Raw genomic sequence first — 16,477 nt, 5'->3', positions numbered from 1 at the left:
GGGCAGGGAAGTTCAAACTTCCAGGATTTAGTAGTTCATCTTTGGCCGAGATGAATCCTCCATGTTAGCAAGTCACTGTGGGAATACTCTAGAATTTTGGAGCTTACTTGTTTCTCTGCTGTGTGTGGTCAGAGCAATTCCGTGGTAATCTAGGATTGCTTGGAAGGACAGCCCTGGCCTCTTCAAATGCCCACTTTATTGTTACAGACACTGAGTGCACAATGCTCAGAGCCGACTTCCTCTCTTCCTTGGCCATTATTGCCCGTCTCTGCCTCTCCCTGTATGGGGCACAGCTTATTGTACAGCAATCTGGCTGCCTCCCTTGACCTCAGAAGAGGCTGCAGTTTCATGAAGCTGTATTTGCAGTTTGTGAAGCTGCCTTGCTCTGTGAAATGGTATTGGCTGCTTTACTGCTTGGGCCAATGATGCACAGAGGTGAAGTGACTTTCCCAAGGCCACAAAACATTTTGGTAGGAGAGGTGGGACAGGAACCATCGAGCATTCTGAATGCTGGGAGGCCACTTATTCACATCACCCAGGTATGTTATTTCATGCGCTTATTTTCTCTCCTTATTTAGACAGAAGCGTAGCATGGGATTGACGCTGGCCGAAAATGAACTGACCAAGCTGGATGCAGAACGTGTCCGTGACCGGATCACGCTGGAGAGAGAGAGAGCGTGTGCAGAGCAGATAATTACCAAAATCGAGGAGGTGTTGTAAGTAGCAGTGTGTGTGAATGTGGGGGTAACATACAGACTGCCTTCTATCTCCTCAAGGCTTGAGGAGAGCAGAGCAAAGGAGTTAAGAACTGAAAACAGCTCAGGGTCAACACCTTTCCCCTCCTCCCTAGTTTGCTTCTGGCAGCTGTTGGATTACCCATCAGTATAATGGAGGCCACTGGAAAATGAATCCAGAGCAAATATCCCCAGATAGTCTGTGGTGGAATTGCTTATTTCTGGAATACTTATTAAACAGCAGCTCCAGGGCTTCCGTTCTTGGCATCTTGAGTGTCAGATCCAGAATTTTTTCAGTTGGCTCAAAGAAACTTGCAGCCTCAGAATTGATTTTAAAGGGGGGTGGGGGGGAAAGCTGCTGGCTTCTCCCTATGGAGTTTGGCTGGGATTTGTCAAGATTCAAGGAGGAGGCACTATACAAATAGGTACTGTCGTGCTGGATTATTTTGACTGTGAGAGTGTTTGGTTGGGATTGGTTTGTGTTCTTTAACCTGTCTCTCTCGCTTTCAGGATGACTTCTCAGCCTCTGGAAGAGGACAAGAGGTAATGTACCATTTTTGTGGAGTTGGCATGTGGAGTAAGATCACCTCACCTAAGTGCTGACTCTTGACTCCCTGTCTGACTTTTGCTGAGCAGGACAAGATAGCCCTCTGCTGGTTGTAGCAGCAAACTTCATTTTCTAGAAGTGTTCTCTGTCAGAGATCTGTCTGGATGGAGCCCTACTGTATCAGGGCAAGTTTTACTGTGGCTGACGCTTAGCTGCATTGTGGCATTAATAGTATGTTCACTGTTCTAGAACTTCTGAAAACATTTTCCGAATAATTGCCTAGATGTTGCAGAGCAGTGGTTCTCGATCTTTCCAGACTACCGTACACCTAGTAGGAGTCTGATTTTGTTTTGTGTTACCTCCCGGTTTCACTCATTTTAAAAACTACTTGCTTTCAAAATCAGACCTAAAAATACAAAAGTGTCACAGCACATTGTTACTGAAAAATGACTTACATTCTCCTTTTTACCATATATTTGTAAAATAAATCAATTGGAATATAAATATTGTACTTACATTTTGGTGTATCGTATATAGAGCAGTATAAACAAGTCATTGTCTGTATGAAATTTTAGTTTGTACTGACTTCGCTGGAGCTTTTTATGTTTGTAGTAAAACTAGGTAAGCATTTAGATGAGTTGATGTACCCCCTGAAGATGTCTAGGTACACCTGGGGGCACAGGTACCCTTGGTTGAGAACCACGGCTGCAGAGAATGTATCAGTCAGCAGGTATCGGGGACTATATTTTGCACTTGCAAGGGGACAGGTTCTATGATGGGCAAGATGTGTTCTGGTCTCTTGTGACTGAGTCATATCAAAAGGAATTGGTGCCCCAATGCCAGAGAAGGATTTTAATTTGAAAATCAGGAGTTAACCTCTGTACACAAACTTCTTAATTAAGAGGTTTCCAAACTCAGTTTTTACCAGTTTCCCTCTTTCTCTTTCGTTTTGTCTTGCAGTTCAACCATGCAGTATGTGATTCTCACCTACATGAAATATCTGGGCGTGAAAGTCAAGGAGCCCCGGAGCTTGGAGCAGAAGCGTGGGCGTATTGGTTTCCTGCCAAAGATAAAGGTAATAGCAGCACATGCAGAGTCTGTGGCCAACCTTTTTCAAACGTGAGTGCCTCCAGTAAGACTTGTGGCACCTTACAGACTAACAAATCGATCTGAGCATAAGCTTTCGGGAGCGACAGCCCACTTCATCGGATGCATTCAGTGGACTCCACTGAATGCATCTGACGAAGTGGGCTGTCGCTCCCGAAAGCTTACGCTCAGATCGATTTGTTAGTCTGTAAGGTGCCACAAGTCCTCCTTTTCTTTTTGCGAATACAGACTAACACGGCTGCTACTCTGAAACCTGTCAGCGGTGCTGGGTGCCTGCAGCTTCTAATGACTGCAGTGTGGCGCAGCCTCAGCTCCCACTGTAGGGTGTCGGGTGTCTAAAGATGGATTTAAGAGTCTATGTTTTGACATGTTAGCTTTGTTCCTCTCTCACTTGGCTGCCTGACTCCTGATCACCCTCTTCTTGTATTTTGAGTCCTGTAAAAGCTCTGGGTAAGGAAATGACTCTTAGAACCTGCTCCTCTCTCCTTTGAAATCTAAATACTGTTGTGAACTGTCCTGTGCTGACAGAGAGGGATAGGGATAGACCAACTAGTGTGAATAGGTCTCTACTATCTTGAACTTGTAGGATTCTGAGGTAGTAGCAGATATATCTATAACTGACTCCAGGAGAAATGAATTCCTCATCTGGTTTTTCTTTGGTTGTGTATTAACCGCAGCAAAGTATAAAGAAAGAGAAAGAAGGGGAGGAAAAAGTGAAGAGGAGAGGCTTCCCCAGTATCCTGGGACCCCCAAGGAGACCCAGTCGCCATGACAGCAGTGCAAGTATGTTGGACTGTGGAATGTGCGTTCTGCTTCCTAATGGTCTGTCTGAAAATCAGATGGTCTCTGTACCCATCATCACCCTGTGTCCCAATGAGACTTAAAATCTGTTTAGGCAACCTCCACAATACACAGAGTACTTCAGATGTCAGCTAAAGAAACCCTCTGAACAACATCCTTGTATCGGAGCTTGACTAGCATTCATTAACTGGAGACTCATTCGGTTTGAGATGTGATTTTAAAAAACAAAACAAGCTAATGAAATTATTCATTGAAATCTCGCTGAGGATTTCTGGAGGCAGGAAGGCCTCCGGCAATCTGTCTTGTCTGTCTCTGTTCAGTTGGCAGGGCCATGGAAATGCAGAAGCAGCGCCATCCAAAGCACTTATCCACAGTCTCTTCAGTTAGTCCAGAGCCACCAGACTCTGTCAAGATGCGCCAGAGTGGGTCCTCTAGCGATGGCACAGACATGACATGCCCTCCTGCCAATCCCATGTCTCCTTTAGCTATGGGGCCCTTTACCTCCCCGGAGGGAAGCAAGGACAGCGAGACAGGTGAGAAGATGCTGGAGAGGGGAGTGTTCAATGCTGTATTGTGGATAGGATGTGCAAATTGCCATCCCATTTTAAGAGCATGTTACTAATGTTGAGGCCCTCAGACACTCTGACTCTTCCTGTTCAGTGATCTGTGCTGAGTTATGTCACTGGGTTCTTGAATGCGGCTTGTCATTGGCTTCCAAAATACTGTATTGTTTAATCATCCTGAGGAAGAAATAGCCCCAACTTCAGTGCTCAAGTACCCAGCCCTGCAACAACAGATGAATGCAATGTTAAATGCTTCTCTGTTAAGGCTTCTTTCTTTCTAAGATCAGGAATTGTTGGTTTCCACCCCCCCACCCCCCCCCCCGAAAGCTAGTTTTGTGTTTTGATCTCTCCTGGAAACTCTTGACGGTTCTCTTTTCAGGCCCCAAGCAGTCTGGAGATGCTCCACCTCTTAGTGACTCTGTGGATGGCGCACCCCGCACCCCTAACACTGTCTTTGATTTCCCATCCCCTCCTCTGGACCAGCTGCAAGAGGAGGAAGGAGAACTTGATAGGTATTTATGGGCACAAGTGATTTGGAGCTGGGAAGAGTGTAGCAAAGAGAATGAAAGCAGTTACATTGGGTCTGCAGAACAACATTGGCAGCGTGGCCTATTTTGAACATTATTCAGGGGGGAAGGGGAGAGAATGGAGACGCTGCCCTGAGATATTTTAGTTTCCTCCCACTATAATTGTACTAGAAGACTCTCTTCAGTATCAGGGCTAGAATGTCAAGTTTTTGGCTAGAACGACAAACCAGTCCTTAAAAGATTTCACTCTGGAGCTCTGCTGATGGGAATGAAATCCCATTACTCAAGCTAATTTTTGTTTTTCAGATTAGCTGACTTGGGGACACCAAAACCTTTCCGAAAGTGAGTATGGCTGTGAACTAGTTGGAAATAAGAACATTATAGTTAATACCTGATATAGCACTTCACAAAGGAGGTCAGCCTAATTATCCCCATTTCACAAATGATGGAGCCTGAAGCATGGAGAAATGAAGTGACTTGACCAGGTGCACCCAGGCTAGTGGCAGAGCTGGGAATTGAACCCAGGTCTCCTGAGAGCCAGTCGAGTGTGCTGTCCACCAGGCCACACTCTTATAAAGTAGAGCTTAGTGATATTTTAATCTGTTCCTGGTCAAAATAGTTTCAATGACCTAGATAATAGTGCGGGTGATGGGGATATTAATACCCATGCTGCGTGATGTCTGGATAAAAAGCACTAATTATTATTATCACTACTTATAATGGTTGGATTGGGAGTCAAGAATACTGGGTTCCGTTCCAGGGCAAAAAGCTGCTTTACTGTGCAGAAACTTGCCAGTGTAGACAAGCCCTAAATCTTTGTGGCAGTATCTGCAGATAGTGGAAAGGGGTGGGGGGGGAAAAAATCATAGCTTTTCTCCATCTTACTATGTGACCTTGGGCAAATGACTTCACCTCTTTGTATGTCTGTTTAGCCATGTTGTAAAATGGGGGATTATAATACTCAGTGCAGATAGTGTTGTAAGAGTGAACGCTAAGCCTTCGATAAAGGTCTCTGTAAAAGGGCTAAGTACCAAAATGCATCTTTAACCAGAAGGCTTGTGGCAGCTTCCCTGAGTATTTCTTCATAAAATTTTCAACTGTGGTTTTGTTTTGTTTTTTCTCCCTCCTTCTGCCTACACTTTGTCATTTTCTTCCCTGTGTCGGTGTTTGACTCAGAAGGCATCTGACTGGCGTGTTCTCTCTCTACAGGATGGACAGTGTGGGCTTTGGGGATATTCAGAGTGAGGATGAGCTGTTTGATTTTGACACTGAGACTGATCCTCCCAACTGGCAGCAGCTGGTGAGCCAAGAGGTGCTGCTGGGGCTGAAACCCTATGAAATCAAACGCCAAGAAGTGATTAATGGTGAGTTCATGTGTTTCTCTTTGCTGACCCACCAAATCCTGGAACCTACAGTTTCCCAACACTTAAAATGAGCACTTTCTTCATCTGAGTGGCTCACAGTTGGGAATAAGCTGTAGTTTCTGGCCTGCAAACTTCAAGAATGTGCAAACTGCTGGTATGGCGTTTATATATCAGTAGGTAACATGCAGAGATCCTAGACTGGCTCAGTCCCAAAGCAGGAGCAAGCAGTTTTAGATGGCAAAACAAGGACCAGCTTACAGCATCCTGGGAGGGAGTAAAGAGGCGGGGAGGACTATATACTGCTTTCTGGAAAAAAAGCACAATCTAAGGGAATGGCTCCTATCCCAGCACACTCATGGAGACTTCACCTTGATCTCAAATCATACAGCTCTGTGGAGCTGTGTGTGTGACTGAGTGAGGTGATAGGTGTTACAATTTACCCCAAGTAGATGGGTTAATTCAGTAACAAGTTTGCTTCCTTGCACATTCCTGTATCTAGGGTAGCTGAGCATGGTTTCTGATTCCTTAGTACACCAGAATCTGGGCTGGCAAGGAGGGCACAGATGGGGGAGAGATTTTTTGCAGGTTCAGGTTCCTGACCCCAGAGTTAATGTGTGCTCTCTCAACTGCTTAATTTATTAAGTAATGCAATTGCTGGCAGATTCTGGCTTCCGCTATAGACCGCGTTGGAATCCATGCAGGGTTACTGCATGAAATCAGTAATCATCCTGTATTTCTCTTCCTCCTCTTCAGAGCTGTTCTACACTGAGCGAGCTCATGTCCGCACTCTGAAGGTTCTGCATCAGGTCTTCTACCAGCGTGTATTCCGTGAAGGCATCCTGACCCCCTCTGACCTGCGCAAAATCTTTTCAAACCTAGAGGATATCCTTCTGCTCCACAGTAAGGGCAGATGAGGTGCCTTTCAGCTCTGCTAGCCTCCCGACAGCAGTGATGGATGCACACACCTGAGATATACATGCTTGCTGATGCAAGTATGCATAAGTTTATCCACATATAGTGGGCATCCACACACGGCACTTGAATTGCATGCACGCAATCATTTCACACTTGGTTCACAAGCATATCTGTTGCCAAGGTGCCAGATACACTCTCTTGTTCTCATGCACATGCCCAAGGGGTCTTAAGGTGATATACACCCCCTCTTTCATAAACAGAGCAATACTGAGATGAATACTCATGCGAAAAAACTAACCAGACAGGCGCTGGCCAGGAGGGTTCATAGGCAGAGGGCTACTAAAGGGAGCAATATGCATTTGGATGCTGATGCTTCTGAAAAGCAGGGTTTCCTAGTGGTGAGAGTAAGGGACTGTTAGGATTCCAGTTGTATCACTGTGTGACTTTGTGCAAGCCACTCGCTGTAACCTTACTGTGTCTGTTTCCCTGCATTTTAAAATTAGAATAACATTAAGCCTCTCCTCCTTGTGAAGTAGACAAAGTAATGTTGGAAAAGTTCTCGGAGTGGTTATTTATTATTCGTTGTTATTAATGATTCCTGTTTATCAATATTAGCCTACCATCTGGCACTTCTCTGTTGTTTCACTTTAATTTGCCGTGTGATTATTATTGTAAATCCAGTCTCCTTTTTGGTTTGTTCCCATTTTGAAATAAATGACCAATTGAGACCGTATTAATTATCCTTTCTCTTGCTTTTTTCCCCCCTCCTCTAGCTGGTTTGAATGATCAGATGAAAGCTGTCCGTAAACGGAATGAGACCTCTGTTATTGATCAGATTGGGGAAGACTTGCTAACCTGGGTAAACTGAATTTCTTTTTCTTCCTGTTCAGAAATGTAAATATTCCTGAAAGTAAGAGTCCAATAAAATAGTAAATAAAGCCCCAGGGAAATCGGTGTAACTCCCACCCACTAAGAACGCAATATCTGAAATTGATCATTTCTGTGGAGCTAATATGGAGGTGGGGACACAGGACTGTGAGAAGGTGGAGGGAGCTCAACATGGAGTTTGATCGCTTTATCTAGCGGCATGCTTTATTCAGTTAAAGATAAATATGTGAGTCATTTCTTTAAAGGTGACCTGCTTAGAGGGCAAAACTTGTCTGCCTTTTTTGCTTCTTTATGATGTGTGAAGGACAGAAAGTGGGGCTGGGGGGAGGTGAGAGAGAGAGAGAAGATGAATGGGCTTTGCTGGGTGGTTGGACTACTTATATTTTTACCTTGGAAATATTGAGACTATAAAGTATTGTATTCCCTGTGTGTTTGCTGGAGGATTCATAAAACTACTAGAGAATTGGAGTGGGAGTTTCCTCAGACCCAAGTGGGAGTATCTGAGTCCTTCCAAAAATGCTTGTATCCCAAGGGTCAATCTTTCTGTTGCTGTCTGGTGAAACCTATTTAATTCAGAGTTTCAGAGTTTGGCTAAAACTCCTTCACTTTTCAGTTGTTCGGTTTTCAGTCTCTTGTGATGTCTTATCCAACCAGTTCTCCATTGCCCTAGCCAAAAGAAAGTAACACAGACCTGATATTTCGGCTGAAGGGAAGCCCCAAACCTGTTGGCTCTCCTCTGTATATTGTAAAGAAGCAAAAAATTGCGCACACGTTCCTTTTTCCTTTGCAGGTCACCTTTCAAAGTATGCGGATGGAAGGCTTGGGACGTCAGCAGGCTGGGCATTGTTCACCACGCCGATGCTCTCCCCGTGCTGATGCCATGTCTACACAGCCATGTTAAAGCGCTGCCACGACAGCAGTTTAACGTTGCTAGTGAAGACATTACCCCTAGGCTGGCTCAAGGGTGGGTGCCAAGGAGAGCAGATAAAGGGGTTTTCAGCACAGTCTCTTGCAGTCATCAGCCCGGCTCGTTTTTTGTTTTTTGTTCAACTCCACCTGCCATCTTGGTGCAGAAGTTTAGGGCGGGCAATCAGATCACATGTGAATCCTGGGAGCTTGCAGTGGATGGCCCAGCTACATGGTTTCACAGGCAACCCTGGACTTGCATGTACAGGCCAATGGTAAAGTAAAATAGGCCCAATTCATCCCTCATTATTTAAATCCATGTAGTTGTACCTGCTTACACCAAGGCGGATTGTGACTCAATGGATGAAGCAATGGCATGGTCTCCTCTTCTGAGTCAGCAGTGACCTCATGCCTCGCAGTACATTCTGCCTTTGGTAGGGATAGAAAGACAGTGACTGTGAAAAGTGGGTTGTGTAAAAGCAGGCCTAACGGGAGATCTTCTCAGCTGCCAAGGGTTCCTCGGCAGTTTGGGGTGAAGAAGTCTGAAAGGCAGTCTGTATCAATTAGAGACGAGGAGGTGTAAACGTGGCTATTTTGTGGGTCTAGGCAGCCTCTTTGCCTTCTGAGAGCAATTCCAATGTGTGCCAGAGCTCATGTTGGCATGTGTCCAGTTTGTCTCTGTCTAAATTTGGCTTCCTTGGTTTCTTGACACAGTTCAGTGGAGCAGGAGAGGAGAACCTGAAACACGCAACTGCCACCTTTTGTAGTAACCAGCCTTTTGCTCTAGAGGTGATCAAATCACGGCAGAAGAAAGACTCTCGCTTCCAAACCTTTGTGCAGGTGAGTTTCACTCAAAAATTGGAACTGGTCCCAAATTTGGATGATGATCAGTGAAGGATAACCGGGGGCTGTAAGTAAGGTTAATACAATTAGCAGGATCATATCTAAGATTGCTGTTGGTTTGGCATTATTTCCAACACCAGATTGTCTCTGTTAATCACTTCTGGACAGGTGAACCTTTAATGCTGTGGATTAAAGATAATGTGCTGGTAGAGAGAAACATGTTCAGTTACAGGACTTAGATACCCATCCCTGTTACACTGTGCACATGCCTGATTGAGAACAGGTGTTCTGTGTAGCACAGCAGGGCAAAGTGGGTGTGCGCCCTGAACTCAAGAGACATGTGGTATACCTATCTCACTGGGAAGGACCTCCGCATGTGTGCCATCTGAAGAGGAGAGCATTATCTGCATTACTGCTGGATGGGAATTCTGGTAATACAAAGACTGGTGTAATTTTGAAAAATGTAGTGTCCACACAGTGTGAAAGACTAAGCTGGTGTCTTCCCTGTGTGGCAGTGACTGAGATTGATTGATTATGGAGGGTACCAGCCTGTGTGAAGTAATGAGGGAAGGAAGCCACTGCTTTTGTGATGAGCCTTTCCTATATGTAATTGCAAATGAAACCGGGCTATGTAGTCTGAGTGATAAATCTAGGCATTCCTTGTCTTGTATTTAATTACTGGAAATGTGAAGTAATAGACATTTATATGATGAATAGATGGTACATGTTCAGGTAATTATAGTCTTAATAAAAATGACAAATGCCATTATTACCCTGTTCAATTTTAGGATGCTGAGAGCAATCCACTGTGTCGCCGGTTGCAGTTGAAAGATATCATTCCCACTGAGATGCAGAGGCTGACTAAGTACCCCCTTCTGCTGGATAATATTGCTAAGTACTCAGGTACAGCATTTCCACGAGGGAGCCATTATCTTTGTGCCTGCTTCTTGGCAGTTTTGCCAAACAAATCTGACTCTTAAAAATATATGCATAATGGATCATTCACTGCCATGGGTCAGTGACTGTTCTCACCATGTGTGCTCCACCCTTTCTCACGCCTTTTCTAACATCCACTCACAATGAGAAAAGCACATGCACTTAGGAAATAAGTTTCAAAACAGATTTGATGCCCACAAGCTTAAACATTCTGTCTTAAGCATTTTTAATATATTTCTCATGTTAATATCTAGGTTCTGGAAATAGTGTGAATGTTACAGAGGTTCTCTCTTCACACTGGATGCTGATGGACTTTTAATCTAATATTGATCCTCTTACCACCCTTTAAATCTTCAAAGTAACGTTAGATACACACTGCAGAACCTGGCTCACCTGTACGTTGCTAAAATGCACGCTGTGTAATGAGAGTTGGGTGAAATTTTTTCAAATGCAGTTTTGATTGACCCAAAACTATTTGTCAGCTCACGAAGAGTTCGCTGAATAGTTTCGACCAAACCAAAAAATGTGACCAAAATGGTCATGTCGAAACAAAACCTTTTTCTTTCTGCTTGATTAGAAAAATTTCATTCCGGTTTTGGGAGGTTGACTCTCTAGCGTGATGACCGTAGCACTCTAGTCAGGATGTGGGAGACTCAAGTTCGAATCTCTGCTCCAATGACTGTTATTTGCTTTTATACAATGTGTAGAACACCTTCAGTGGGAGGAATTAAGAAAGACTCATACAGAATATCCCATAGCCCAGTGGCTAGGGGACTCTACTAGGATGTGAGACACCCAAGTTCAGATCACATCAGATAGAACCCAGGTCTCCCACATCCCAGGGAGTGGGAGACCTGACACTAGTGATATGCTTGGTTCTAAAGGAGTTACTGGCCTCGTGGATAGAGGCAAAACTGTAGATATGATGTATTTTGATTTTTAGTAAAGCTTTTGACACAGTCCCACATGATATTTTTCATAAGCAAACTAGGGAAGTTTGGTCTAGATGAAATGACTGCAAGATGGGTGCACAGCTGGTTGAAAGACTAGAACAAGAAGCAATGGTCTCAAGTTGCGGTAGGGGAATTCTAGGTTGGATATTAGGAAAAAGCTTTTTCAATAGGAGGGTGGTGAAGCACTGGAATGGGTTACCTAAGGAGGCAGTGGAATCTCCATCCTTAGAGGTTTTTAAGGCCCAGCTTAACAAAGCCCTGGCTGGGATGATTTGGTTGGTGTTGGTCCTGCTTTCAGCAGGGGGTTGGACTAGATGACCTCCTGAGGTCTCTTCCAGTCCTAATCTTCTATGATTCTATGACTATTCAGAGTAGTTATCAGTGGTTCGCTGTCTAACTGGGAGGGTGTATCTATTGGGGTGCCATCCTAGGTCCAGTACTATTCAATATTTTTATTGAGTGGGATAATGGAGTGGAAAGTATTCCTGTAAAATTTGCAGATGTCATCAAACTAAGAGGGGCTCCAAGCACTTCGGAGAACAGCATTAGAATACGAAAAGACCTTGACAAATTAGAGAAGTGATTTGACATCTTGCAAGGAGAAATTCATAAAGACAAATGGAAATTACTTCACTCAAGAAAGAAAAATCAAATGCAGCACTACCAAATGGGGAGTAAGTGGCTAGGGGGTAGTACTACTGAAAAGGACCTGGGGGTTACAGTAGATCACAAATTGAATGAGTCCCCAATATGATGCAGTTATCAAAAAGGCTAATATTCTGGAGTATATTAGCAGGATTATGATATGTAAGACACATGAGGTAATTGTCCTGCTCTAATCAGTACTGGTGAGGTCTCCACAGGGGTACTGTGTCCAGTTCTGGGCACCACGCTTTAGGGAGGATATGGACAAATTGGAAAAAGTCCATGGGAGAGCAACAAAAATGATAAAAAGATTTAGAAAACCTGACCTATAAGGAAAGGTTTAAAAACTGGGCATGTTTAATCTTGAGAAAATAAGACCTACAGGGGTCCTGATAGTAGTCCTCAAATATGTTGAGGACTGCTACAAAGAGGACTGTGAAGCAGGACAAGAAGTAAGCTGTTGAGTGTACAGCAAGGAAGATTCAAGTTAGATATGAGGAAAAACTTCAACTGTAGAGGTAGTTAAGCACTGAAATAGGCTTCCAAGGGAGGTTGTGGAATCCCCGTCATTGGAGGTTTTTAAGAACAGGTTAAATGCCTGCCAGGGATGGTGTAGGTTTACTTTGGTCCTGTCTTAGCACGGGCGGGGTGGGGGGGTGGACTAGAGCAGTGGTTCCCAAACTTGTTCTGCCTCTAGTGCAGGGAAAGCTCCTGCTGAGTCGGGCCGGTTCGCTGCTCCAGGCCAATGGGAGCGGCTGCCAGTACGTCTCTCAGCCCACGCCGCTTCCCACAGCTCCCATTGGCCTGGAACAGCGAACCGCTGCCACTGGGAGCCACGATTGGCCGAACCTGCGGATGTGGCAGATAAACAAACCGTGCAGGGGCTTTCCCTGCACAAGCAGCAGAACAAGTTTGGGAACCATTGGAAGAGAGGAAGCCTTGAGTGTCCCTTCCAGTTCTGCATTTCTCCAGTTCAGTGGTGGTTACACGAAACGTTTCCTTTAACCCTACTCAACATTTTTTTTACTAGAAAATTTCCAAAAAAACCCATTTTGGATTTGACCCGGAACAATTTTTCTTCTTTTTTTTTTTTTTTTTTTTTTTTTTTTTTTTGGATGGCCAGCAAACAGCAAAATCTATTCTTGGCCCAGCTCAGCCTGGAAAGTACACAAAAGCTTGATGGTAATCCCACATGCACCCTTCTCAACAAAGGTTTAATAACCGATGCTGGCTGCAGTGAGACCTGCTCCTTAGGAGTACTTTCATGTTGACACATAATTATTTTTTTCTCCTTCCCATTTTTAAAATGTTTGCCTTTTCTAGCAAAGGCAGCAGTTTTTCTTTTACTCTCTAATTTTATAGTCATGGTTACTTGCCGTTAACCATTTATCACTTTTTCACGTTGATTTCAAAGTGTGAGTAGTTTGATCTGATGTTATGCATTCCCCACTGAGCCAGCTCCTCCATCTCTTTAAACATTAGACAGCACATGGGAAAAAGAGATGCATCTCTTTCCTGTGTCTTCCCCCGGCCCTCAGTCTGCCCTGACCAACCTCGCTGGGAACTAGAATGGAATTCTAACCAACTTCTCTCACAGCTCAGAATTGCCTTTGGGCAGGAATTGATGAAGTGAAGAAATTTTCTGGAAAGTCCTTATGTCCCCGTTTTGGGTGATAGAATGCCGTCTCTGCTTTTGATTGGTATCCTGGACCTGTGTCCAATGGGATCCAGACCTGGATCTCTCTGACATGAAGCTAATTTCCATCATTAATCTGTGAAGCGATGAAAGCTAATTGAATGTTTTACAAAGTCCAGCTCCCCCTTTGAACTTGGGGGGGGGGGGCGGACAATGTGTTGCATTAGATACTAGACTAGATGGACCATTGTTCTGACCCGTGATGGCCATTTTTATGGTTTTATGTTCTTAATTAATTCTCCCTTTACCCCTCCTCTGGAGCTCACCTCTTCTTTATTTCTTTGCCCTGTTGTAGAACGGCCTGAGGAGAAGGAGAAAGTGAAGAAAGCAGCAGATCACTGCCGTCAGATCCTTAACTATGTGAACCAGGCTGTCAAAGAATCAGAGAATAAGCAGGTGGGAGGGAAGGGAGTGAGGAGGGTGGAGGATGGGGAGATGAGAAACAATCCAGAATCGCTAGCACTGTGGTTGAAGGAATGAAGCGCATTTTGTGGTGTGTGCTCATACTACTCCTAGAGCTGGAATGCCAAGCCTCTATGATCTTGTTGAAGTTCTGATAGTCACCTGTTACATACTTTGACTCTTCCAAGTTGTCCCAAACCAGTATAACCATGACTTCATCATGTGTCTTCCAGCATTTGGAAGATTATCAGCGTCGCCTTGACCTGTCCTACTTGAAGCAGTCGGAGTACCCTATGCTGGATGAGATTAGGGTGAGTGACGGAGCGGAAGTGATTATTGAGCCATGATAGTGCCCCCCTCTAGTTAAGCTGGTCATACTTCCTGCTATAACTTTCTGTTGTAAAATCAAAAAAACCTCATTCCACTTGAAACTTCTCATGAAGAGTCTCTGGTGAGAGGTGAATTGATTTTATACAAAGGTTAAGTGGAACATTTATTAGATATGAAAACCTGAACCTCTGGTTGCTCTTGGAAGGTCTCCATGAATTTAGTAACTTGATTTTGCAAAACAGAGTGTCTGTGGAACTTGTAAATGTCATGGAACAAAACTGCTATGGAATACTAGGTTTTTCACTTGTATGTCACATGAGAGATAACTGGTTCACGGCATTTATATCCCCCTTCTGAAACAACCACGAGAGCATGTACACCTCATGGTGGGATAGCTCTACATTATTTCCTACTTCAGAGTACTGCTGGTAGAACGGGGAAGTCCTCTGGGAGAACCAAAGCTTAGAAATTCTCTTGGCTTCACAAGTAGAACTTGTAGCTATGCTTGATTCACATTGACAATCCACTGGTGTAGGCAGCCAAGCTTCTAAATCCAGTGCTAGAGTGCTATGCTTCATGTCCTGTTTAAACTCCAGCATGTCTCACCGTGGAGCTTGTAACTTTTCTGATACAGTTTTTTGTTTAGGGGGGGCACAGATATCTAGGGACAGGGTTTCACCTTTTGGTATAAATGTACAAACAATAGTCAGGATATACACTCTACATTCATCTTTTCATAGTAGTATATACTGTCTCTTGCACTGTTAGTGATCATGTGGAAGTTATAACATGTTATAATATCTGAAGAGGTTTTTGTGTTTCAAGGCTCATGGAGTTCACTCTAAAGTTCTTTTGTATGGTCTGCCAGCATGCTAGAAAAGGCTCACAAACTCTTTAAGTCATGAAATAAAGGACTCCTGGAAATATGAAATCTGCCATCTTGATATAAACTCTGAAACTTGGAAGGCATGGCTAATGAAAATTACTACCTCTACTAGCTTGCCTGCAGATCTGTCAGGAGCCCTGACATGAATGAATAACTCAATGACGTTATAAAGTCCAGCAGATCTTCAAAACAATTCATTCTTCAGAGAGCGTGCTGTAGGCATTCTTAACTTACAGTCCACGTTTTGAAGCACTAATGAAGTAAAATATAAATTTCCAAACATTTGTTGATGAAATACTGCTGGAAACAATCATTGTCATGATGATGCCTCAGAACTTCATTTAAAAGAAAATCCTCCCCCGAAAATTTCTAAGGTAGTGTAAGGCTGTACGCATAAATCCCTAGCCCAAACAAAACCTAATTAGAACATTCTAGCTTGAAGATACTTACGTGGCAAAGTCTCAAGTTTTTACTTTCATGCTGTATCTAATTTTCAGAACTGTAGGCCACAGGATCCAACCCAACTTTACATATAGACTTAAACTGTCCCCTCTACTAAAAATCCTATACATCCACCCACTACTTAGAGGCTAAATTCAGTCATCAAGTACCCTGGATTTTGCTGGTGACCACAGCCTCTCCCCTATTATCCTTTACCTAGACTACCCAGGAGCTTTCACTTGTCCCACTTATCCGGAACGCCATTCACCTTCCCAACGCCCTCTTGCCACAGGCAGGAGATCCCAGGTTATCACATTCACCAAGGGCACTGGAACCTGTGTAAAAGTGGGGGGCCCCACCGTTGCTGGGACTGGGGACCATGCACCCCACTCTTTAACAAAGGCATAGTTTAGGGGAAGGGGCAGTGTACCACCACCTGCCCCTCTTCTCCCCCCACCGCCCCCCAACTGCAAGCCTCAGGCAGGTGTGGAGCAGAGCTGGCTGGGGCTGCATTTTAAGGATGGAGAGCTGATAACAGTGATAAGTTCCCCTGCTGTGTAGCACTGCTCCGCACCTGCCCGAGGCTTGCCATTTGTGGGGGCGGGGGAGGCATGCTGACCCCTCAAAATATGCCCATGTTAAAAAGTAGGAGGGGGCATGGCCTTCTGGCTCCCTGGTTCCAATGCCTGCACATAAAGCTTCCATTCCCTCCCCCTTTACAGGCTTGACATCCACCTGTCCCTAGCCCTGTCCTTTCACAATCGGGAAAACAGACGTTTCTTTCAGAGGTCAAAAAGAAAAGAAGTACTACTGGCACCTTAGAGACTAACCAATTTATTTGAGCATAAAAAGTGAGTCCACTGAATGCATCCGATGAAGTGAGCTGTAGCTCACGAAATGCTCAAATAAATTGGTTAGTCTCTAAGGTGCCACAAGTCCTCTTTTTTTTTTTGCGAATACAGACTAACACGGCTGCTATGCTGAAACCTTTCA

General features: G+C 44.3%; 1 protein-coding gene across 3 annotated transcripts in view; it reads left to right on the top strand.

The window, feature by feature from the left end:
* ARHGEF12 (Rho guanine nucleotide exchange factor 12) overlaps positions 1-16,477 on the top strand; it is a 104,155-nt gene that overhangs the window by 67,798 nt on the left and 19,880 nt on the right. For all 3 annotated transcript variants that reach the window (XM_073320749.1, XM_073320752.1, XM_073320750.1), the window contains 14 exons: positions 579-716; positions 1,245-1,277; positions 2,242-2,356; positions 3,066-3,171; positions 3,510-3,722; positions 4,132-4,264; positions 4,586-4,621; positions 5,489-5,643; positions 6,397-6,543; positions 7,332-7,417; positions 9,067-9,192; positions 9,984-10,098; positions 13,721-13,821; positions 14,061-14,138. In XM_073320749.1, the coding sequence (XP_073176850.1) occupies positions 579-716; positions 1,245-1,277; positions 2,242-2,356; positions 3,066-3,171; positions 3,510-3,722; positions 4,132-4,264; positions 4,586-4,621; positions 5,489-5,643; positions 6,397-6,543; positions 7,332-7,417; positions 9,067-9,192; positions 9,984-10,098; positions 13,721-13,821; positions 14,061-14,138 (1,582 nt within the window). The remainder of the gene's footprint in view (positions 1-578; positions 717-1,244; positions 1,278-2,241; positions 2,357-3,065; positions 3,172-3,509; positions 3,723-4,131; positions 4,265-4,585; positions 4,622-5,488; positions 5,644-6,396; positions 6,544-7,331; positions 7,418-9,066; positions 9,193-9,983; positions 10,099-13,720; positions 13,822-14,060; positions 14,139-16,477) is intronic.

The sequence above is a fragment of the Lepidochelys kempii genome, chromosome 22 (assembly GCF_965140265.1).
Source record: "Lepidochelys kempii isolate rLepKem1 chromosome 22, rLepKem1.hap2, whole genome shotgun sequence".
NCBI lineage: Eukaryota > Metazoa > Chordata > Testudines > Cheloniidae > Lepidochelys > Lepidochelys kempii.
Note: the sequence above shows the minus strand (reverse complement) of the source record. Positions and strands in the feature narration are given on the sequence as shown.